The 21,989-nt window shown below is 53.2% G+C and overlaps 2 protein-coding genes and 1 non-coding gene across 3 annotated transcripts; 1 reads left to right on the top strand and 2 right to left on the bottom strand.

The window, feature by feature from the left end:
- Window positions 1-9,576: 9,576 nt before the first annotated feature.
- On the bottom strand, window positions 9,577-13,950 carry LOC130706167 (dipeptidase 2-like). Its single transcript, XM_057537495.1, has 9 exons — window positions 13,776-13,950; window positions 13,198-13,453; window positions 12,777-12,903; window positions 12,353-12,415; window positions 11,905-11,986; window positions 11,163-11,238; window positions 10,378-10,513; window positions 10,137-10,277; window positions 9,577-9,783 (listed from the first exon to the last, which is right to left on the bottom strand). The coding sequence occupies exons 1-9, from the start codon at window positions 13,948-13,950 to the stop codon at window positions 9,577-9,579; spliced, it is 1,263 nt and encodes a 420-aa protein (XP_057393478.1).
- A 1,477-nt stretch (window positions 13,951-15,427) lies between these two features.
- On the top strand, window positions 15,428-15,534 carry LOC130706185 (U6 spliceosomal RNA). Its single transcript, XR_009006569.1, has one exon. It is a non-coding gene; the product is annotated as a U6 spliceosomal RNA (small nuclear RNA).
- A 124-nt stretch (window positions 15,535-15,658) lies between these two features.
- LOC130706118 (DPEP2 neighbor protein-like) lies at window positions 15,659-18,360 on the bottom strand. The gene is made up of 3 exons (XM_057537326.1): window positions 18,294-18,360; window positions 17,013-17,167; window positions 15,659-15,821 (listed from the first exon to the last, which is right to left on the bottom strand). The coding sequence occupies exons 1-3, from the start codon at window positions 18,358-18,360 to the stop codon at window positions 15,696-15,698; spliced, it is 348 nt and encodes a 115-aa protein (XP_057393309.1). The 3' UTR covers window positions 15,659-15,695.
- Between the last annotated feature and the right edge of the window lie 3,629 nt (window positions 18,361-21,989).

Genomic DNA, 21,989 nt, shown 5'->3' with positions numbered 1-21,989 from the left:
TGTGGTCACTGCCTGGCAGATGCATGCACCACAGGCTCCCAAAGGGTCCAAAAGCAGGCTTCTAATCTACTCACTCCACCAGGCTCTGTCCACACTGCACTGGAGTCCCTCTTAGCACCCTCCACGGCTCTTCACTATTTGGTGACAAAGGCCAGCTTCCTTCCCAGAGGTCCTTGGACTACAACCCCCATCAGACTTCCCAGCCCCTTCTCACCCTTCCCACGTGGTCCATGCAGACACCCCAACTCCTCACTGTTCTATGAACGCATCATGCACTCTGCCTCTGGATTTTGCACATGCTCCTTTTTCTATAGAGAACACTCTGCCCTCTTTCTCAGACAGACTCCTATTCATCCCTCAAAGCCCAGCTCAAATGCCCCCTCTTTGGACAATCTTCCTTTGTGCTTCACTGGTTCCACTGTGTTACCACCTGTTAAGAACTGCAGCCACTCATGTGTGTGACTGTCATCCACACGCCATTGGGAGCTCCTGGAAAGTGGGGCCACTGCATTGCCCATTCTTGAGTCTCCACTGCCCAGCCTGGTGCCATATTACTGTTAACAGATGTTTATGGAAAGTTCATTCAGAGTTGCTTCCCACACAGTATTATGGTATTTGATCTTGACGATGAAACTGTGGCGAAAAGGGAAGACTAAGTGACGGAGGAAATAGGAAGACAGGCTCTGCTCCATCCGGGAACGCCGGGAAGACGGCATTAGTCCCTGTGTGAGTTTGCTGGGGCTGCCATAACAGAGTACCATAGACTGAGTGGCTTAACAGAGATATATTTTCTCCCAGTACTGGAGGCTGAAGGTCCTAGGTCAAAGCGTTGACAGGGCTGATGTCTTCTGAGGCCTCTCTCCTTGGCTTAGAGACGGCCGTCCTCTCCCTGTGTCTTCACGTGGTCTTCCCTCTGTGCCTGTCTGTGTCCAAATTTCCTCTTCTTATAAGGACACCAGTCAGATTGGATTAGGGCCCCTCATTACCTTATTTTAACTTAATTACCTCTTTATAGGACCTCTCTCCAAAAATAGTTACATTCTGAGCTTCTGGGGGTTAGATCTTCAACATATGAATTTTTGCGGGGAGGACACAATTCAGCCCATAACATCCCCACTTGGCAGTTGGGAAGGTGATGAAGATCACATGGGTGACCTTCTAACCATCCCTATACGCCACCAGTAGCCCTCACTGTCCCTACCCCTCTGCCTTTCCACAAGGCCTAAGGGTACCCAATAGGGGATGTGGTCTTAGCCATCAGCATCCCTCCAGCCTTTTCATGTCCACGGGAGCCTCAAGCTCTCGGCCATCTTGCTTTGGATGGAGGGGGCTGCTGAGGGTGCCTCCCTGAGTGTCCTCATGCAGGAGTGCCCCCCCCGTCCATGTGTCTCTGTAGATGGAAACCCTCCCAGGCTCCCTGCCGTCTGTCTCCCTGTGCACAGCCCTACCCTCCTGGCCATGCTGGCGCTTCTCCCTTTGTTCTTCATTGTCTCCTCTCGTTGCCTAATCGTTCGCTGGTGTGGTCTTGTCACTCCAGTAATGCTACCAACTCTTTGAAAGTGGCAGCTGGGTTTCACTGTCATTCCTCACAGCCCCTGACTTAGCCGGCCCCATCCTGGGTATTCAATAAATACTGGTTAAAATAAACCGAAATGCATGGAAATGCTTCAGTTCCATTGACTCACTTTACAGAATTAAAAACAAAACCTAAACTTTGGGAGCAAAGCCTCAGCCAGCCTCGGATTTCCTCCCTCCCCTCTCCTTGACAGGCTGAGGCCTGAAGGGAGAGCACGGGGGTCTCAGGCACACCTCAGGAGGCAGCTGACCGTCTCCGCCAGGGCTCCAGCCCCCCCTTCTCTCGTCTCCCCGCCCCGTCCTCTCTGGGTGCCCACCTCATACACACCCCCCCGTCCTTCCTTTCCAAACACGTGGCAAGTCCTCCCAGGGCTGAGCGGTGCGGACAGGGGTGTCTTGCTTCTCTGAAAGGGGGACTCTCTGTCCCACCTCAGCGTCTGCTCTTCCCAGTTCCTCCCCACGCCTCAGGCCAAGTTTCATGCCAACAGGGATGTTTCACAAAATAGGTCTCTGAAGCCCTCGTCTGAAGCTGAGTGCCCTGAAAATTGCATTCTCTTAAAAAGTAAGTTAGAGAATACTGTTACTTGATTTTCCTCCTGGGGATTCCCAATCTAAACACATAAATTAAAGGCTCTGAGAAGTCCCGCAGTAAAGAAATCTGTTTATCTTTCCTGAACTCGGCTTTCCCTACTTTGTGATTGCACTCCCCATGGCCCCTTCATTGCTCCTCTCCACACACGTGATGACTTCTAATATCCCAGGGACTCATGTGGAACTCATGGGCTCGTGAGTAGGGCAACAAGTAGAAAGTGGCTGACTGAGGAAAGGGGAGGTACCAGAAGAGATGCTGTAACAGCACCACCATCGTCACCATCAGCAGCAGCAGCAGAAGCGGCAGCGAGGTGGCAGAACCCAGCCTGTCAACCTGTCTTCGGGCTCCCAGATCAATCTGTGAAATGGAAAGAAGCAAGACTCCCAGGCCACATGTCCTTGGGATGTGGAAGGGTCACAGGCGGGAGGAGAAGTGAGGTTTCTGAAGGAGCAACAGCAGCAAGGCTGCTGGCTTCGTCCCCGCATGGCTCCAGTTCTCAGTCTTTACTTCTGCCTGTCTCCCACCCTCCCCACTGCACACCACCCCCTGCACCTCTCAGCTCAGGCTGAGCAAAGACCCTGAAGCCTCAGAGCCCAGCCCAGGGCCCACAGAACCGGGAAAAGAGCCCGAGGTTGCAGTTAGGGTGTGAGGTGGCGGGGACAGAGAGCAGGCTTGAGGCGTTGGTATTCTGTTCAGAAAGGCTGTCGGGACCCATGTCAATAGACTGATATTCTTCTGATGAGGTTTCTTCCCTTGGCCTGAGGGAAAAGCCTGGGAGGCGGAGTACAAGGGGAACAGCTTGAGATTCAGGAGCATGTGGGCTGCGGCTCCCGGGGGAGAGCTGGGGGGAGTCAGCGCTGGGGGGGGGGGGAGGGGGAGGGGGAGGGGGAGAGGGAAGCCGGACTGGGGCCAGCTGCCCTGTCCCTCCCGGCCCCATCCTGTGGCAGCCAGGTGGGCGGCGGCATCTGTTGGCAGCTCTGGGTCAGGGGCGTCCACTGCCTCCCCCGGCAGGTCTTGGTGGGAGGGCGAGTCAGGCACTCTGTTCCCAGGAGGGGATGGAAGATCTTGGGCTTAATGATGGGCCTGCAGTACTGGCAAAGCGGGGATCACTCTGCCTGCCGGGAAATGTCCTAAGGAACCCAGCTGAGCTGCAGTTACGGAGGTAGATTTCCTGCTCTTTTCCACATCTCAGGATTAATCCAGAAGCCTGAGCAGCGCGTGTGATGAGGCTCAGCAGAGTGGCTGTGGGCATCTCCAGCCTCCTTTGCAAGCCCCGCTTTTCCTCTGGAGTAGGTGCCCTGGAATCTGGGCCAGCCGTACACATCTCAGCAACTCGATTACAAGAGACAGAAGAGGCCGGGTGTGTGGCACCAAGAAAACCGCACACACCCTGTACTTCTCTCTGCCTGTTGCTGGTTTGTGCATTTCCCCACCACACCTCCCGAGAGCAGTTTGTTTCCCGGAAGCAGCAGAAGAGAGGTCGGGAGAAGGAGATGCCTTATTGTTGTGAATGTGATGGACGTGGCGGCACCACAGGGGACTGGACACCAAGGCAAAGACTCCAGTGTCTGATGAACTTACTGGTTGAACTTCCCGCTTACTGGTCTTTGGCAGGTAATCAGCTTCTAAGAGTCTCTGTTTCTTCATCTGTAAAATTGAATCACGGTACCTGCACTCATTGATTTAACAAATAATATAAACATATAAATCCATACTCTGGCGTATTCTAGGTGCTGGAAATCAAGCAGTAAACAGAACAGTCTCTCCTCTTCGGATGTTAATAGTCTAACATGGGAAGATGGAAAACTCGGCAATGACATCTGTGTCAGGTGGTTATGATACTTAGAAGAAAAATAAAGCCGGGCTGAGGGGTAGGGGAGACAGTGTATGTATGTGGGGATGACTTTTCTTAAAAGACAGTCAAGGAAGGCATCTTTGGTAAGATGACACTTAAACAGACCCTGGAAGAAGATGAGGTGCCGTATAGATGTGCAGGTGCGGCAAAGAGCGAGTTCAAAGGCGCTGGGGTGGGAGAGTGCTTGGCAAGTTCAAGGAGCATGAAGAAGCTCTGTGTGGCTGGCGGGGTGGGAAAGTGGGGGTCGAGGAGAAGAGGGCAGAGAGGGTGTGTGTGTGTGTGTGTGTGTGTGTGTGTGTGTGTGTAGGGGCTGGTTGGATCATACAGCCTGGCAGGGTTACTCTAAGTGAGATGGGAAACAACTGGTGGCCTGGAGCAGAGAAATGACCTGATGTACATTTTACAAGGACCACTCTGGTTGTTCAGTGGAAAGTAGATTTTAAGACTGTAAGCTCGGTGCTCTGTGACCACCTAGAAGGGTGGGATGGGGGGTGGGAGGGAGGTCCAAGAGGGAGGGGATATATGTACACCTATAGCTGATTCACTTCATTGTACAGCAGAAACTAACACAACATTGTAAAGCAATTATACTCCAATAAAAACAAAACACAACACTGTAAGTGGAGAAGCCAAAAGACCAGGTCGGAGGTGACTGCATCTCCAGGTGAGAGAGGAAGAGAGCTTGGATTTCAGCAGTGGTCGTGGTGATAAGTGACCGTCAGAATCTGGAAATATTCTGTAGGTAGAACCTGTAAGATGAGCTAGTATGAGGGGTGGGTTGGGTGAATAGTGAAACGCAAAGAGAGACCTCGAGATTTTGTCCTGAGATTGGGATTGACATATACACACTACTGTGTATAAAATAGGTAACTAATAAGGACCTACTGTATAGCACAGGGAACTCTGCTCAATACTGTGTAATGGCCTGTACTGGAAAAGAATCTAAAAAAGAGTGGATATATGTATATGTATAACTGATTCACTTTGCTGTACACCTGAAACTAACACAACATTGTAAATCAACTCTACTCCAATAAAAATTTTTTAAAAAAGAAACAACACTTTTGCAATAAAAGAAAAGATTTTGTCTGAACGATGGGTAAACTGGAGTTGTCACATATTGAAACGGAGAACTGGGTGAAAGGAGAACCCTTTGGTTGTGGGGTGCAGGAACCAAGAATTTGGCTTCAGACACATTAAGCAGCAGTTGTCTGTTTGACACCCAAGTGGAGGTGATGGGTAGACAGAGGTGTGTGAGCATCTGGGGCCCCGGGAGAGGCTGGGGCTGGGATACGATCATCAGTGTGTAGTTCATTAAAAATCTTGGGGCTGCATGAGATCATCAAGGGAGTGAGTGAGGACGGAGAAGAGGAGTGGGTGGGACATTCCAAGGTTTAAAAGTCAGAAAAATGAGACAGAACCAGCATGAGAATCAAGAGAGCCTGCTTAAGACGGGACATAGTACAGAGTGGGGGCTCAATAAATCACAGCCACTGCCATCACCATGACCATCGGTATTTTCATGGTCAGAGTACGGAGAAGTGAAGTTTGAAAACAAAATAGCAAGAGTTCAGGAGGACGCACTTCATCTACTTTTTCCTCTTTTCCTTCCCTTTCCTCTGGTTCTGCATCAACCGTGGTCTCAGACTTCCAGCTACTTAATAAAAATAAAACAAAACCATAAAAAACTTCCGGGCACCTTACAAGCCCACAACTCAGTTCAAAATATTCAAGAAGAGCTGAGGTCTTTGGGTTGTTGGTAGGGTGAGTAATCACTGAACAGAGTCAGGGAACTGGATGTGACTTTCTCCTCTTTCCAACTCACTATATGACCTCAGGCAAGTCCGTCCCTGCCTCAGTCCTGGAGGAGGATAGAGACTTCCATTCAGGGGAGAATACTGATTAGCTCATCAAGTTTCCTACTTGGATGGCATCTCTGCCATTTGCTTTTCTCGTCTCCAAAGCATATAAATCCTATCCTCAATTATTAAAGCAAGATAACAGTGCTTTTGATTTCCCTCTGAGAGTCTAACCTCGAATTGTTGGCTGTTTAAGTACTTACAAAGTCTGGGAGAGGATTGCCCTTTAGGAGTGACCATCCAAGGTCCCCCGCCCCATCCACCCCTGTAGGCACTCTGAGGCAGATGCCTCTCACTGGTCTACCAGAAGGCCAATTACTTGAACCATATTAGTTTATTTCCTTGTATAATTATCTTCACTGAATTGCATTTTAGGAATCATGCCCTTGGCTTTCATTAAACATCCTTGAAACAGTCATGCAAAGTTCACTGCTGCATTTGCACAAGAACTACTGTTGCAGACACGACCTATACGCTTCTGGAAAAGACTTCCTGAGTGTTTTTGTGAAGCACAAGTCTGCAGGAGATTAATAAAAATTTCATTATGGGAAAAGTTTAGTGAGTTTGGAAAAAAACCCAGGTGTCTTTCTTAAAGGTTATCTAAGAGGCTTTACCAACAAAAAGTACGGTGGATCCTTAGAAAGAGGATAAACTGCAAGATTTCCCATTTTGTCGACCCTTAGAATCCTGTTTTGGTGGTGCAGCTCTTGGGATCAGTGCTCTGAGCAACCAGCAGAAGAGGCTCTGAATGCTTCGGGCTCAGTTAGTCAAGCACCGTGAGCTGCAACAGGGAACATACAGACAGGAGGCTACGTAAGCAATTGACAGGGGAGCCTGCAGGGGGATGAGCAGCGAGTGGGCAGCTGGCTCTTCCGTGCACAGCGATCCTGGGTACCTGGGGTCCCAAGAGGCTTTGCAACGTCCTGGCTGCATCAGATATTAACTTTGCTATTCATGGAGTTAGGGGTCCTAGTCTCAAATATATCCCTCAGTGACCCTCCTGTACAACAACACAAAAAGTTAAAATATTTTAAAAAATAATTCATTGTTAGGAAAAGGACACAGAAACATGTGCTGTGTTTACTGTTTCATGGGCGAGATGGGGAGGAATGCCACTCGCTCCGACAGCTCACTACCTAGGAAGACCACTGAGAGTCTCTCCCCTCCTCTCCCGCAGCTGGAGTCTCTCTCTCTCACTTCCTAACGTGTACACCCCGTCAACCCTCAAATTTCAGCCTCCGAAGCTCCGAGAAAGCCCCTTGGGGAATACTCTGCTCCTCCCTTTCACTGGGCAGATGGACCAGCACAGGTGTGTGTGCAGACTGCCTGCCCTCCTATCCATGCAAGGTTCATTATTTAGAGGCTAATGATTTCATTTTAAAGTGGGAAGTGAAATATGTTTCGCTAAAGCTTCCAAAGTGAGGGAAGAAGGAGGGAGGAAGAGGGTAGGTCAATGGGTAAATATGATTGCCTGATGGTCTGGGTCCAGCCATCTTCCTAAGGCTGTGTCTCTAACTGGGAGGTACAGCAAGATGATCAATATCACAAGCAACCTTAGGAGAACCACACGGGCCAGCCCGGATCAGCAGAGTCTGTGTGGTGAGATTTAAGGGGGTGCTTAGTTGGCCCTCCAGCTGTAAGTGTTTGCCAGATGACTTGTAACTTCACCACTGGAGCTAAATTCCTTTGACTCTTAGGGCTCTTTCTGCATTCAAGAGCCCTTGGAAATGAGAAATCCCTGAAATGGGTTGTCCCCTGCGGGCAGCTAACCCTGACGCTCAGGAGTAGCGTTGGGAGTAACGGGACGCCGTGTACCCGGGGTCCTTCCTGGGCGTGTGTAACTCTGAGGCTAAGAGAGTGAGACTGGCAGTTTCAGAAGAACCTCCAGGACCATGTCACCTACTGGCAGGCGGAGTAAGGACCCTGCAAGGTGGACAGACATACCTCTCCTCTTATCACTTGAGGGTTTGAGAGAAGAGGCACCGGGAGTTTAGCCTGAGCCCTTCCCACAGGTCTAGAGGTGGGAAGAGAGAGGGATGGGCTTTGACCCTGGGCGGCTCCTCCCTCCAGGCCAAGACCCTGGAGGAGGTTTAGTTTGTATCTTCAGAGGGGGTGGGGTGCCCAGGCAGGTGACTGAAGACTTTCTCTCCGAAGGACCCAGCATTAGAGAGCTGAACAGCCCCAGACCCCGCAGGCCGGGAGAGCTTCTGGGCATCCTTCCGTGGGGTCCCATCACCTCCCTGATGGAGGCAGACTGGGTACCAGGACCCTGCGGTGAAGCCGACTGGGGAGCAGCTTCCTCCAGCCTCTCCAAGCACAGACGTCAGCGGCGAGGCTCAGACTTGGTGGCTGTGCTCTGTCTCTGCACAGGCTTGTGTACGCGCAGCGGGGGACCCACGCAGGGGACCGGGGTGGGGAAGCACACAGGAGGAAAGTGTAGAGTGGATGCAAGTGGCGGTGGTGATGCTGGGGCAGTGCGAGCGGACAGCGGCTCTCCTGGAGTCTCCACCGCTCGGCGGGCTGGCGTGGGACCTGGGAACGGACAGTCCACGTGGAGGGGCAGCTACTCAGGGCTGCCCTGCCGGGGGGGCGGGCGGTGCTGTCAGGCGGGGGCTGCCTTCAGGGTGGAGTTGTAGCAGAGAAGTGGGGTCACCCCCCTTGGAAGCTTTGAGAATGCGTATGAGGAGGGGGCTGCGAACGGAATTCGGAAAAGGTAAGGAGTGCCAGCTTGGTGGAGTTGGGTGCTGGCAGGGCTCGCCTTGGAGTCGTGGGAGCGTTCCCAGGAACATCCAGGGGATCGCCGCCGGGGCCCCAGTGGTCCCACAGGCCTCTTGAGGCTGGCTGTGCTGTGCTGAAGCCCGTATCAAGGGCCCTGGGGATGGCAGCAGAGGCCAGCATGGTTGAGGGTCCCCCGCACCCACCTCATCTCTGCAGGGACCACAGAACTGCACGCACAGTGGGTGTTCTTCACCTGCTCACAAAAGAGCCGGGTCATTGCATGCAGCAGGAAAGGCTTGACGGGGGGTGACGGGAGGAAGGGCAGGAGCAGAGATTTTCCATCTTGACGGTTTTCTTCAAGGCCAGCCCAGAAGCAGCTGACGTTGGCTTCATTTATCCAAAGGGCACGGCGAGAGACCCTCTACAACCCAGGGATCCTGAAATATTTAGAAGCTCTAATGTTTGGGTGGGAAGAGAACCTCTTTTGGATGAGAAGCTCAATTATTCAGGAAGGGAGAGCTCCCGTTGTCTGGGGCGTAGGGGGGGCACCTTCCTGCTGCGTTGGCGGGGTGCCGGGCGCGGGGCACCCTGCCTGGGACACTTGGCCTGCTCTGTGGGTGAGGCCTCTCCCACAGTGCTGGGCTCTGGGGGACTTTTCTCGTGGCCAAACTCTTCGTGAAAGTGACACAACGGCCTATTTCTTCCAACAGCATCTCTGGTCCAGCCTAGGGTATGGTTCGAGGTTGCATCTCTTGTAAACCCCCCTTCAGCTGCTGTCAAGGGCTGGCACCCGAGTTCTTGAATTCAGGCTGATGTGGGTCCTGCTAGAGCCTGCTGTCATCTGCACATGTCAACAAATGTGTATGCAGGTGTGGACCAGCTGGATCTCTCTCCTTCTCTGGGAAGCATGGTTTCCAGCAGCGTCAGGCTGGGAAGACAGACATTTCATTATCCCCGAAGTCCTGTGCAGGCAGTTGTCACACAGTGTTCCAGCAGCGGCCCACGGCCGGCACAGAACACTGCAAAGCTCCGTCTAGCACAAGTGACCACGGGGAACGGGTTGAGAATCCTGCTGCGTTGTACACGTCTCCTAAGGGAAGAACATCAAGAAAGACGAGCTCGCCGCGGAACTGGCGAACTGTGTGGAAGGGGCGGGATCTGTAGAGCTCAGCAGCGGCGAGCTCCTGTCATGGCATGGCCAGTTCGGGTCTCCCCCTGTAACTTATGAGGGTGTGGCGATGTTTTCCCAGATGTGGTCCCCGTGTACAAAACGAAGAATCGCTTTGCACAAAGCCAGAAGGGATACATTGAAAGAATTATCAGAAAAGAATAATACATAGGAAATGTTTGTGCTCGCATGCAAGGAAACTTTGTGGGGTATCTGTGGCTGCCAAAGTGACATCTGGCAGGATTAACTGGATCACCAGAGCCAAACAATGAGGCCTGGGAAGGCAGCAATAACTGTGAGGCCTGGGCCCATGTGGGGGCAAGATTTTGAGAATGACCACTTAGGTGACAAAATGGGATTCCCACGAACCGCAGCTCTGGTTAGTTTCTGGTCTGGAGCCCGATCCTCTCTCTGATGCAGACGTGGGAGGACAGAGCGGCAAGAGCTGTCCAGCTGCTCATCTGGGAACTCATCCTCCAAGGGACTCTGTCCCTCGTTCTCCTCCCGTACCTGGAGGCAGAAGTCAGCGGGCAGCACCTCTCACAGCACCCCCACGTACACCTGTTCAGACCACCTGCTCAGAGCTACTGTTTTGCCCAGCCCAGCATACCTGTTCCACCTGTCTGAAGACCCGCCGCACGTTTCCTCGAAGCACACCCCAGAGCTCTTTCTCACTCCAGCCACGCCTCATCAACTCCTCTATCAGTACCGGGTATATGGACACATCCTCCAGCCCCTGCGGGAACCTGTGTGGCCGCCAGCCAGCCAGCTATTGGGCCTCAGACCTGTTCCCTGGTCCTGAGTCAGAACCAAAGCCCTGTGTGTCCAGCGTCCACTGAACCCCAGCCCTGGTCAGATATGGAAAATGGAGACTTGGAGAGAGTAAATGATTCACTCCTGCTCTTCATCCTTCAGAGGAAGGCCCCAAAAGCACCTCGACTATTCGGCAAAAGTCATTGAATTGTACTGTTAAGATCTATGCCTTTCACTGAATGCAATTTTTGCCTCCATTTATAAAGAGAAGAAAAGCTTTTTAAGAACTGGGTTGAGCCCCCTGCATGCACAGACCCAGCTGCAGGCAGAGAGGATGGTCAGCCCAGCCCAGACCTTGCTAAGAGTCTGCTCAGAGGCCGTGGGTCTGCTGGCACTGGATGGGCGCAGATGCTGGGCAGATGAGCTCTGTGTGGTGGTTTAGACAAATATGATGACCTAGAGTAGGGCCAAACAGACAGGAGAGCCCAGGAAGCAGACCCTGGTAGAGGGGAGATACCAGTTGGGCCAGCACACCTGAGGCTATGGTCAAGGCCATGAGGACCACAGTGTGGTGGGCACGGTGGCTGTGAAAGCCCCACTGCTGCCCAGCCAGCCTGAGACAAGCCACGGGGAAGCACTCACCGGCCAGCCCCGTCATAATCTCCGCCAATCCCGATGAACTTGCATCCAGTGACTGCCCTGATGTGGTCGAAGTGATCTGCAGAATGGGAAGTCAGCAGTGTGGGGCTTCCAGGGCAGGGGTGGGGGTGATGACTGGCCTCTGTTGATTCCCCTTTTTGCAGCCTGTAGGCCAAACAAGCCAGTTCCTTCGTGGCCTGGCACCGAGAGTACCAACTCGAGGGCCCTGAGGTTTGATCTGAAGTGATCCCAGCTGGCTCTAGACTGGACTTCAGATTTGGAGTGGACCCCAGAGCCCCCTGTTTGGGCCATTTCCCACCCACGATTCACCCTGCCTCCCAGTCTCCTTGAGAACCTGTGGGGGCTCCTTTCCCCGGGGGTGGAGGATGAGAGAGGAACAAGAGTACAACTGATGAAGACCCCAGAGACCTAAGGAGCTGTCCAGTCCCTTGGCCAGAGGTAGGGGCAGTGCGCTTTAGGAGCCCCTGCAGAGGCACAGATGGGCAGCACCCGGGCTCTGTGTCTGACAGCCTCCCTGCTACCCATCAGTACCGCAGTTCTGATCCCGTGGCTCCAGTTCCACGTGACACCAAGGTGCGTGTACCGTCCGTTATTGGGTTTGGGGAGCTGTACCTATTGCCAACAGGTGGGTCAAACCACTGGGGCTCCTCTGAAGTCCTCCCCAAGTTTGGACCCAGCTTCAGCTCCAAATCAGAGTTTTCAGAGAGCCCAGGGTGAGGCTCACCTGCCACAGTAGGCACGTTGGCTAACGGGTTGCACTGCAGCACCCGCACGGACAAGGGCACCATCACGATGCCACCGTTCTTCTTCTGCAGGGGCGGACCGGTGGACAGTCAGCTTGGCCCCCAGCACGCCACCTGCCTGTTCCCGCTCTCGGCCCCTGTGAGGAAGGTGTTGAGGTCAGAGTCGTCTCCTCTCTGGGTTTGTGTGAATGGAGGAGCCGCAGCCCTGGTCTGGGTGGTGTCTTGGCCCTGGGTTTCCGGGTTGGGAGGAGTCTCTTACCACCTAGACCCCCACCTAGGGCTCAAGAGTTCAGGGGCTGTGGACCATGGGTTTTGGGGGCAGAAGATATTTAACCTGGGGTTTGTGGAAATTGAGGGAGAAGAGGCTCAGGTTCAAGGGCTCCCGGTTTGAACCTCTTGCTTTAGGTTTGAGGGCCAGGGCAGTCTCACCAGAAGCTGCAGGATATCATCAGGAACATTCCGAGTGTTCTTGCACACACCCCGGGCAGCTAGCTGAGTGGGAGAAGCTGAGTGGGAGAAGATCTGGCATGGGACGTAGGCTGAGCAGAACTGAGGGAAGGCCAGGGCTTGGTTTGGGCTTTGGAACTCCTTGGGCTTCTCATAGCCTCCTCAGCTGGCACAGCACCCACTGTGCCCAGAAGTCACATGGAATGCGTTGCTGTTTCTGTGGTACTTGGATGCCCGTCAGGTTGGCTCACTGTGACCCCTGTAGCCCCCAGCATCCATGGCATGGCGCTTTCTAGGTCACTATGGTAACTTAGTTCCAATGTGACTAAGCTGTGGTCTCTGAGGCCCCCAAACTGCCCCACATTCCCCAGCAGCCATGGTGGCAGCTTGTGTGTCCCTTTGGTACCTGGGCACCCACGAGACCGTCTTTCAGCCTGTCCAAGCTGGTCTGGCCATGGCTGAAATTGCACAGATTAACATCCTGGAGCCCATTGTGGTAAAACTGCCTCAGGACCAGGGGCATGTCGTTGTGGCTGGAGGGAGGTCAAGGCAAATGGGTGGGCTCCTTAGGTCTTGGGATCAGGCAGGACACATTGCCTGGCCTGGGCCAGCCGGGCGGGTCCGCCACCTCACACTGTCACACAGACTATACTAGGAGCAGCTGAGGCCTGGGCTGAGGGCTTCCCACCAGGGAGGGGATGACAGAGAAGGGGAAGGGCATCCATAGGTGATGGAGAGGACATCCAGGGGTGGTGTGAGGGAGCCTCCCCACTAGCTCTGCATGCTCCGGACCTCCTCCCCTGCCCAGGGCCAGGCTAGGCCCCCACCGGCCCCCACCAGCCCGCACACACTGCAGCCCCCCGTCCACAAGCGGGAAGTCCCGCCTCGGGGCCCGCGTGCGCTCCCGCGGACTTGGGGTGCTGGAGGTGCCCGGCGTGGTCTGGACGCGGGTTCCCGGCCGCAGCAGCAGACGCAGCAGCAGCAGCAGCAGACGCAGCAGACGCCGCTGGCTGAGTGCGCGGGGACCTTCGAGGCCCCCGGGCCGCAAGCTGCGCAGGGCCAGGCATGGGGGCAGAGGCGGGTCTGAGAGGGGCGGGCGATGGGGTTGTGCCCGTCGACACAGGCCACCCAGCGGCGCGGCCTCGCGAGGGGGGCGGGGTGAGGGAGGGGATACAGAGTCACAGGGCCCTGCGAGCCGTGTGCGGAGAGCCGCGATCCGCGAAGCCCGGCAGCCCCGGGGCGGCACTGCCCTCCCGCCCCCTGCGCAGAGGCAGCTCCCGCGGGCTAAGCTGGCCTCTGCTGAGAGCCCACTCGCCTCCCGTCGCGGGTTCCCTCCGCCCCTGCGCCTCTTCCCACTCCCGCTGCTCCGAGGGGGCGCCCTAGGCTGCTCTCCCCCGCCTCTAACCTTCCTGGCCAAGCTGGGCCGCTTCTGTCAGAGGGCCACCTTCAGCCCGAGGCCTCCCGGGAGCACACCTCGTCCCCATCTGCCTGCAGCCGGCCCCGCGCACTCCGAGCGCTGCGTGCGAGCGTCTCTGCGGCCACAGGTGCTCTGGGCTCCCGGTGTCCCGGTACGGGGCCATGTGGGCTGGTGTGGGGGAAGAGAGAGTTTCTGGAAATGGGGGGGTAACCTTGTGAGCTCTGGATTCAGGAAGGGGCCCCCTGCCCCCGACCTTCTCTCTCCACCTACTTGACTCCCCAACCTGCATGACCATTCTCTGGGGACTTCAACCAGCACCCGGGAACTCTCAGGACCCCCCCCCCCCCACTTCTGTCAGCCAGCCTCAGGAACGAGCGCCCTCAGGAGCTGCTACACCTCCCCAGGGCCTGAAGAGAGGGGCTTTTGGGATGTGAACTGAACACCTTCTGGGGAGAGTCAACGACCCTTTTCCTCAACAGAGCAGGAACCCAGTCAGTAGGCTATTTGAGTGGAAGGAAATGAAGTCATTTCCATGGCAGCAGAGCCCCCATCGCAGCAACCTTCCTCCCAGGGCTGCTGGCCGACCTTCTGGCCAGGATCCCTCCTACCTCAGCATGGAAGGCCTGGCCTGGTGGAGAAGTATAGGTTCTGAGGAAAGACCTGGCACCTGGGTTCTGCTGCTACACTTGCCTTATCTCGTGGCCCTTGTGGCTCTAGCTTTCTTAGAAACCTCAAGGGCTAAGTGCGTGTGCTTGCTCAGAGGCCGCACGCCATTCCCCATTTCCAGCCTCAGGCCCTCCCCCTAGCTGCCTCCTCTGGGGACCCCCTCCCCCCAACACACACACATACACACACACACACACACACACACACACACACACACACACAGGGGATGCGCCTTCTCACAGAAGCTCAACCACTGAGGTGCTTTAGGGACTGTGCCCAAACTCCTTCATCCCCAGCCTCTCAAGGTTTTGCTCTGATCCCTGGCACCCCCTGGAGCTGTTCCACCTTTGGAACCTTTCCTGGGTAGCAGGAGTGCCTAGCACAGGGGTAGTGACCTAAGTGTGAGCACTGGCGACCCTAGAAGTCTGTTACAGAAAAACATTGAGTAGTAAGGAACCCCCCTGGGGACAGAAAGGGCTGGGAATAAAGGAGCATGTGAACCTCGGGGCAGGGTGTGTGCTGCTTGACTCTCCATCCTGTTCTTGCTTCAGGGAGCAGGTCTTCCTGGGTCTCTCTATCCTGCCTCCTGAGACCCCAGGCAGGAGGCTCTTTGGGAAGCCACAGATTGCTGCTTTCAGTTTCAAAAAACCCAGCTCCCCCCTGGTTTGTGGTGGTGGCCGCTGACAATGGCTCAGAGCAGGAGCCCATGTGGTAGACTGCTAAGGCTTCTCTGCACCCTGTCTCTGCTCCTGCATCCTCCTCGGCTCGCAGAGTGCAGACTTTTCTGTCTTCAGCTGACAAAGGGGCCCCTGAGGATTGAGCAGAGGAACGTCACGTTTTCCTCCAGGCCAGCTTCAGCGCTGGGATGTTCAGGGCCGACTCTCATTTCACACGTCGGTTTCTGAGGCTCCTTGCTTAGGGCCATTTAGTGTGGCAGGAGGCTCCTGGCTGAGGAAGGCTCAAACAGAACGACGGTGCTCGCTTCGGCAGCACATATACTAAAATTGGAACGACACAGAGAACATTAGCATGGCCCCTGCGCAAGGATGACACGCAAATTCGTGAAGCATTCCATATTTTTATTTTAAAAAAAAGAAAAACAGACCGACGCAAGTTCTAATCTGTGGCAGTGGGCAGTGGGGGCACGGGGTGGGTCACAGCAGGAAGAGGCAGTCGCTGCCTTAGGCAGTTACACCATTGCTCTCTCTTCAGCGTGCCTCAGCCAGCAGGATTCTGTGGGGTCTACCTCCTGGCACCGTGCTCCAATCGCCGGATTTTGGGTCTGGGGCAACCCAGATCTTTGTGCGACTTTTCCGCAGAGTGCTTTCTCTTGGGAGCGCGTCTGGGGACTGGCTTCTCTGCTTCCACCTTTGCTGGCGTGGCCAAAGGAACTGCTGCTGCAAAGAAAATCAGAACTGATCAGTCACTTCTGCTGTACACAGCCTCCTGCCAGAATTTCCCTCTCTCGTGTCTCTCCCAGTTTCTGGCTGAAGACCTTTAATCTACTTGACATCCAAAACACAGCCTTGGCCCATCACCTCTATGAGTCCCTAGAGAAGGGACACTGGCTGCAAAAGCAATTCCTAGAGCCTACGGCTGCAGCACATGAGGAAGTCTCTTCACCGTTTCCAGGGAAAACAGTAGAACCCGAAAGTCATTGCAATCATGAGCCTCTCCATCTCTCCCTTCCACAACAGAGAAAACATTTCTTGCAGCCTCTCACTTCTGAGGCTTTAATGGAAATGTCTTTCAAGTTTTGGCAAAAACTAATCTAATAAAAATTGGTTAAGGACCCCTCCCACCTTGGCAACCCCTCTTGGGCCCCATTTATACTGCCTGTTTCAACCACACTGAACTCTAGCCCTCTGATACTTTTATGTAGATTAGAACAAGGCCAAATACTGAGGCAGAGTGATCAGGAGACTGAGAACCGCGTTCTGGGTACCAAGTCTAGGCTCACATCAACCCAGCCTCCTGGGACACCATCTCCTCAGCCCTCCAGTCTCATTAGCACTTCAACACCCCTCTTGGTTCTTTCGGTCTTCCCATCAATATGGCACTACCCTCTCCCCTAGAAGTAAAAATCATTATAATCCTCTCTCTCTCCACCATGAAAGGATGAGATAAAGGCTCAGCAGCAGCCCCCGTGAAACACACGGTCACCACTGTGAAGAGGTGTTACTAAGGCGATTTGGTCCGACTCAGAGAAGGAAAGAGACAACTCTGCCCTTAGCCTGATCAGGCCCACAGGAAGGAAGCACACTGGGGGCAGCCTTTGAGCGTGTGGCAATGCGAGAGAACCTTCTTTAGGAGGGGACTCCCTGTTGCCGACCTTGAGAAAGCAAGGATGGGACATTCGTTTACTGGGGCTGTTACAGAGGGGATGTGCCCAGAGGTTGGGCCACCCTGCTTGAGAATCAAAGCACCTTCTAGTCCGAAATGGCTTGAATGCTCCAATCGCCGGATTTTGGGTCTGGGGCAACCCAGATCTTTGTGCGACTTTTCCGCAGAGTGCTTTCCCTAGGGAGCACGTCTGGGGACTGGCTTCTCTGCTTCCACCTTTGCTGGCGTGGCCAAAGGAACATCCCCGTAGGCCCGGTAGCCACCAACCAGGCAGTATGTCTCCCCATGCCAGCCCAACTGCGTTTCTCCACACCCTCGGTAGAGGACATGGTAGTGGCCAGGGGTAGGGGGAGAAACGGGAGCCACTGCTGCTGCAAAGAAAATCAGAACTCATCAGTCACTTCTGCTGTACACAGCCTCCTGCCAGAATTTCCCTCTCTCATGTCTCTCCCAGTGTCTGGCTGAAGACCTTTAATCTACTTGACATCCAAAACACAGCCTTGGCCCATCACCTCTATGAGTCCCTAGAGAAGGGACACTGGCTGCAAAAGCAATTCCTAGAGCCTACGGCTGCAGCACATGAGGAAGTCTCTTCACCGTTTCCAGGGAAAACAGTAGAACCCGAAAGTCATTGCAATCATGAGCCTCCCCATCTCTCCCTTCCACAACAGAGAAAACATTTCTTGCAGTCTGTCACTTCTGAGGCTTTAATGGAAATGTCTTTCAAGTTTCGGAAAGAAATAATCTAATATAAATTGGTTAAGAACCCCTCCCACCTTGGCAACCCCTCTTGGGCCCCATTTATACTGCCTGTTTCGACTACACTGAACTCTAGCTCTCTGATACTTTTATGTAGATTAGAACAAGGCCAAATACTGAGGCAGAGTGATCAGGAGACTGAGAACCGCATTCTGGGTACCAAGTCTAGGCTCATATCAACCCAGCCTCCTGGGACACCATCTCCTCAGCCCTCCAGTCTCATTAGCACTTCAACAGCCCTCTTGGTTCTTCCGGTCTTCCCATCAATATGGCATCACCCTCTCCCCTAGTACTCAGCAGCTCAGGATGGGATGTGTCTGAGGGCACCGATGTAGATGTCTACATGGCAGCACAGAGGTGCCTGGGTTTGAAGGTGTGTTTCAAGAATGGCCCTCTTCCTCAAACTGCTCCAGTTACCATTTGCCAACAAAAATGCACTTGTCTTTTGCTAAGAGGCCAATCAGGAATGGGTCTGAATGGAAGCATCCTGGAGCCCAAAGGGGAAACTACATTTATAAAGATCAGGACCATCCTGCACACTTGTCCAGGGATGACCTTTCACTTGTCCTCAGCAGTCAGCACTGTGGGTCCCTGAAGGTGTCCCAGGTCACTGGTATTACTTACAGCTGGGAACGCGCTCAGGTATACGTAGTGGGCAAGCCCCACAGGAACATGAGGCAGCCAGGTGAGGTGGTGTGTACACCATGGCTCCTGTAGAGATGCCCGGTCTCGCTGTACCTGCCGCACTGCCCACCCACGGAACAGAGCACAGGTTCGAGTAAAGATAGAGGATCCGGTCACACATTTTCCCTCAGACAACCAAAGAGGTTGGAGAACTTCTGGTGGAGAACTGTCAGGGAAGTTTCTCTGAGGGCAGCACGTTGGCAGTTACGCTGCCATGGCAACTGTGAGAAGGCCGGTGAGGTCATCACTACCCAGTGAGGTCATAATAAGGAACCTGTGACTTGGGGGTCAGGCTTCAGGAGGAGGGGCAGTTTTGTGGAGGAGAGCAGGGGGAGGGCAGAGGTACTCTGCCTGGCCCCTCCCACCTGGGCCTCCCCACCCATGCCCTAGTCTAGCAGACACCCCACGTGGGGCATGCCGGTGGGCTGGCACAGCCCCAGGGGCCCCAGGAGGGCAAGAGAGACCCACATTCTGAGATTGGCTTGAGAGGCAAGATGAACGTAAGAGACAGCTAGGTTGTATGGCACTGACCCTAAGAGGCAGAGATTTGTGTGGACTGGGGAATCAGGGAAGGCTCCTTGGCAGTGGGCCTGAAGGACAAGTGAGATTTGGACCCATGGGGAAGAGAGGGAAGACATTCCAGTTTGGAAGAATAAAAGCAAAGACACACTCTCCTCGACCTTGTCCTGCCCCAAATATAAATTCATAGAACCCTCACATTTTCACAACGGAGGACTGAAGAAAAGCAAGAGGTGAAGGGGCCTACCCAGTGTTACACAGGTAGTGGAGAGGTGTTCTGCTCAATGGTTAGGTTCATGTTGGGGCTCCGGATTTACAGCTGATAGGAATGTGAGGACAAGCTCATGCCATTTCAAACATTTCCAAGTGATCCTGAGAGAGATGTTAAAGGTGCAAAATGAGGGTGCTGAATGACCTCACAAAGTGGGAATGGTGGGCCCATTTTCATATGAAATTCAAAACAAGTTCATGACCAAAGGACATAATACAAAATCACAACATAATCATTACACTCCCCTCTCCCCTAGAAGTAAAAATCATTATAATCCTCCCTCTCTCCACCATGAAAGGATGAGATAAAGGCTCAGCAGCAGCCCCCGTGAAACACATGGTCACCACTGTGAAGAGGTGTTACTAAGACGATTTGGTCCGACTCAGAGAAGGAAAGAGACAACTCTGCCCTTAGCCTGATCAGGCCCACAGGAAGGAAGCACACTGGGGGCAGCCTTTGAGAGTGTGGCAATGCGAGAGAACCTTCTTTAGGAGGGGACTCCCTGTTGCCGACCTTGAAAAAGCAAGGATGGGACATTCGTTTACTGGGGCTGTTGCAGAGGGGATGTGCCCAGGAGGTAGAGGCTGCTTGGACTACTATTTTAGAGGTTGGGCCACCCTGGTTGAGAACCACAGCACCTTGCATTCCTAAACTGCTTGGATGAGCGGGTGCACGTTAGGACAGACGAAGTCAGGCCTCATTGGAGCAGACTGCCTTTGGGAGTGGTAGAAGGTAAAACGTGAAGGGGAATGCTCTGGAGGAGGTTTGTCATGGCAGGTGGGCCAGCACGAGACCATCCAGATTCTCCAAGGCTCCAGAGATGACTTGGCTGGGAGCATCCCTCTGATGTGGTGTGGGGACTCCTACCTTAACAGGACCTGGCTGGGCATCTGCGGGAGGCAGAATAAATGGTTTATTAACTTAAGAGAGCGAGAGACTCACCTGGGGGGTTCCACAGAACCACTTCAAAAGACTTGTACCTGGATTCTTGAGCCAACCCTCAGAAAACTTCTCTAGATCTGGAGTAGGGCTCTGGAAGCTGCACTTTTAATAAGCTTCCTGGGCAGTCCCACCACAGTGGTCCATGGATAGAGTGACCAAAGTATTGTGTATTCTCGGTTGCTTTGGGGAGTCAAAGTGGGCAATGTGAAAAACTGCAGCAGGCATACGTATAAACAGGGAATATTCAAGGCAAACAGAGGGGTAGAGTTATTCTATGCATGAATCAGATTTGAGAAAAGCTAGCCTGGTGGTTAAAGAACACAACCCTTGGGACGGACAGAGCAGATTCCGTCCTACTTACTTGTGTGATTTTGACCAAGTTCTTTTATCCTTCTGACTGTTTCTTCATATGGAAAAGAGCTATGGCTGTACATTTAGCACAATATTCTCTTTTGGCAAAGGTTGCTCTGGGTCCATTTGTGTTCTCTGCAACTTAATCCTTTCCGGTGTGCAAGCATTTTTAAGTTGTTTGGTGAAGTATTACATTTGACTTTCAACTGTTCATTACTTTGGGCAAAGCTTATATAATGCTGCAGAGACTAGAACCTATGCAGAGATAGTGAGAGGATGTGATAAGGTTATTCTGCCAGTTTATAAAAAAGTTTAACCTTTTCTCCTCTTCCTCCGCCTGCCACCAAGAGATGAGAAAGAAGGCAGAGCCTGGAAATGCACACCAAGCAATACTTCTGTGTCAGTTTGCCTTTTATTCCTCTGCCAGTACTTCCCAGAGAGATTTCACCAAAAGTGCCTAAGCTTGCCATGGCCATTGTTGTGAAGAACATTTCTCTCTATTGCTAGTCACATCCCCTTTTCTTTCTCCTGGGCACTTAATGGATGTTTGGGGGCAGGAAATAAAATTTAAACTAAAACATCAAGAAAAAAAAAAAAAACCAAAAAAAAAAAAACCAGAAAGAGGAGCTCAAGTAGGCGTTATTGTGGTCCAGATAAGGTTTGGTTCATTCATTCCCTCGATTAGCATTTATCCCCCTTTGTGCCAGGCATGCCGGGAGAGAGAGGAATGTCTTCAAAGAGTCTGTGGTTGTATGGGGGAGGGAGCTGTGGAAATCTGTCATTTAGAAACAGCATGGAAGTGCTAGGGAAAAATTGTTTTGTTCATTTATCACTCACTCATCCGTTCACCCATAGCAACTACAAAGGGTTTCACACGGAGGAACTGGATGCCCTGAACTTGACATTCTCGTGGGGGAAACAACAATGTAAAGCACCAGCAGTGGTAAGTCAGCAGTAGCGATTTCAAGCCAGAAGGAACCACTCACCAATGGAGAGAGGCACAGGGTGAGCAGTGACTTGCAGAAAGGAGGGGTTATTCATTCCAACTGCTGAGTTCAAGTTCATCTGGGTGGTTGTGTGGTTCGTGCTTACTGCATCTGTTTTTGGAACGTGGCTCCACCCTCCAAGAAGGGTGAGGATGATCACCCTTCTTTCCTCCTGCTGTGCCCCGGGGTCCCCCAGCGAGTGTCTGCAGGGATGATCTGCTCTGTACTGGCTTTTCAGTCCCACTTCCGGGAGAAGAGAGACGAAGCTCTGTCTCCACCGCAGCTTGGCCTGATTCAGTCAGTGGGTGAAAAGGTGGGAAGAAGGTCAAGTTCATGAGAACTGATGCACTGCAGAGTCATTTAGTCCTGAAGTACCAGTTCTGGTTGCTGGTGAGTTGCTAAATCCAGGGACCTGAATGTAATTCCTCCAGAGCCACTGAGACATCAGTTCCAGGCCCATGGCGGGCTGTAGGGGTGCTGACTTTTCTCAGTGCTAAGGAGCAGCCATCTTCCACTGAGAGAGGACTCTGTGTCAGCAGGAGCAGAACCACACCAGGCACCGAAGGAGGTTCTGCATCCCAGCATCTCCCAACACAGTGATAGATACACGGGCAGAAGATGCGACAGGGCATTCACCATAGAACACAAGCTTATCCCCAATAAATATGGAAAGATGTTCAA

Source organism: Balaenoptera acutorostrata, chromosome 21 (genome assembly GCF_949987535.1).
Source record: "Balaenoptera acutorostrata chromosome 21, mBalAcu1.1, whole genome shotgun sequence".
NCBI classification, from domain to species: domain Eukaryota; kingdom Metazoa; phylum Chordata; class Mammalia; order Artiodactyla; family Balaenopteridae; genus Balaenoptera; species Balaenoptera acutorostrata.
Note: the sequence above shows the minus strand (reverse complement) of the source record. Positions and strands in the feature narration are given on the sequence as shown.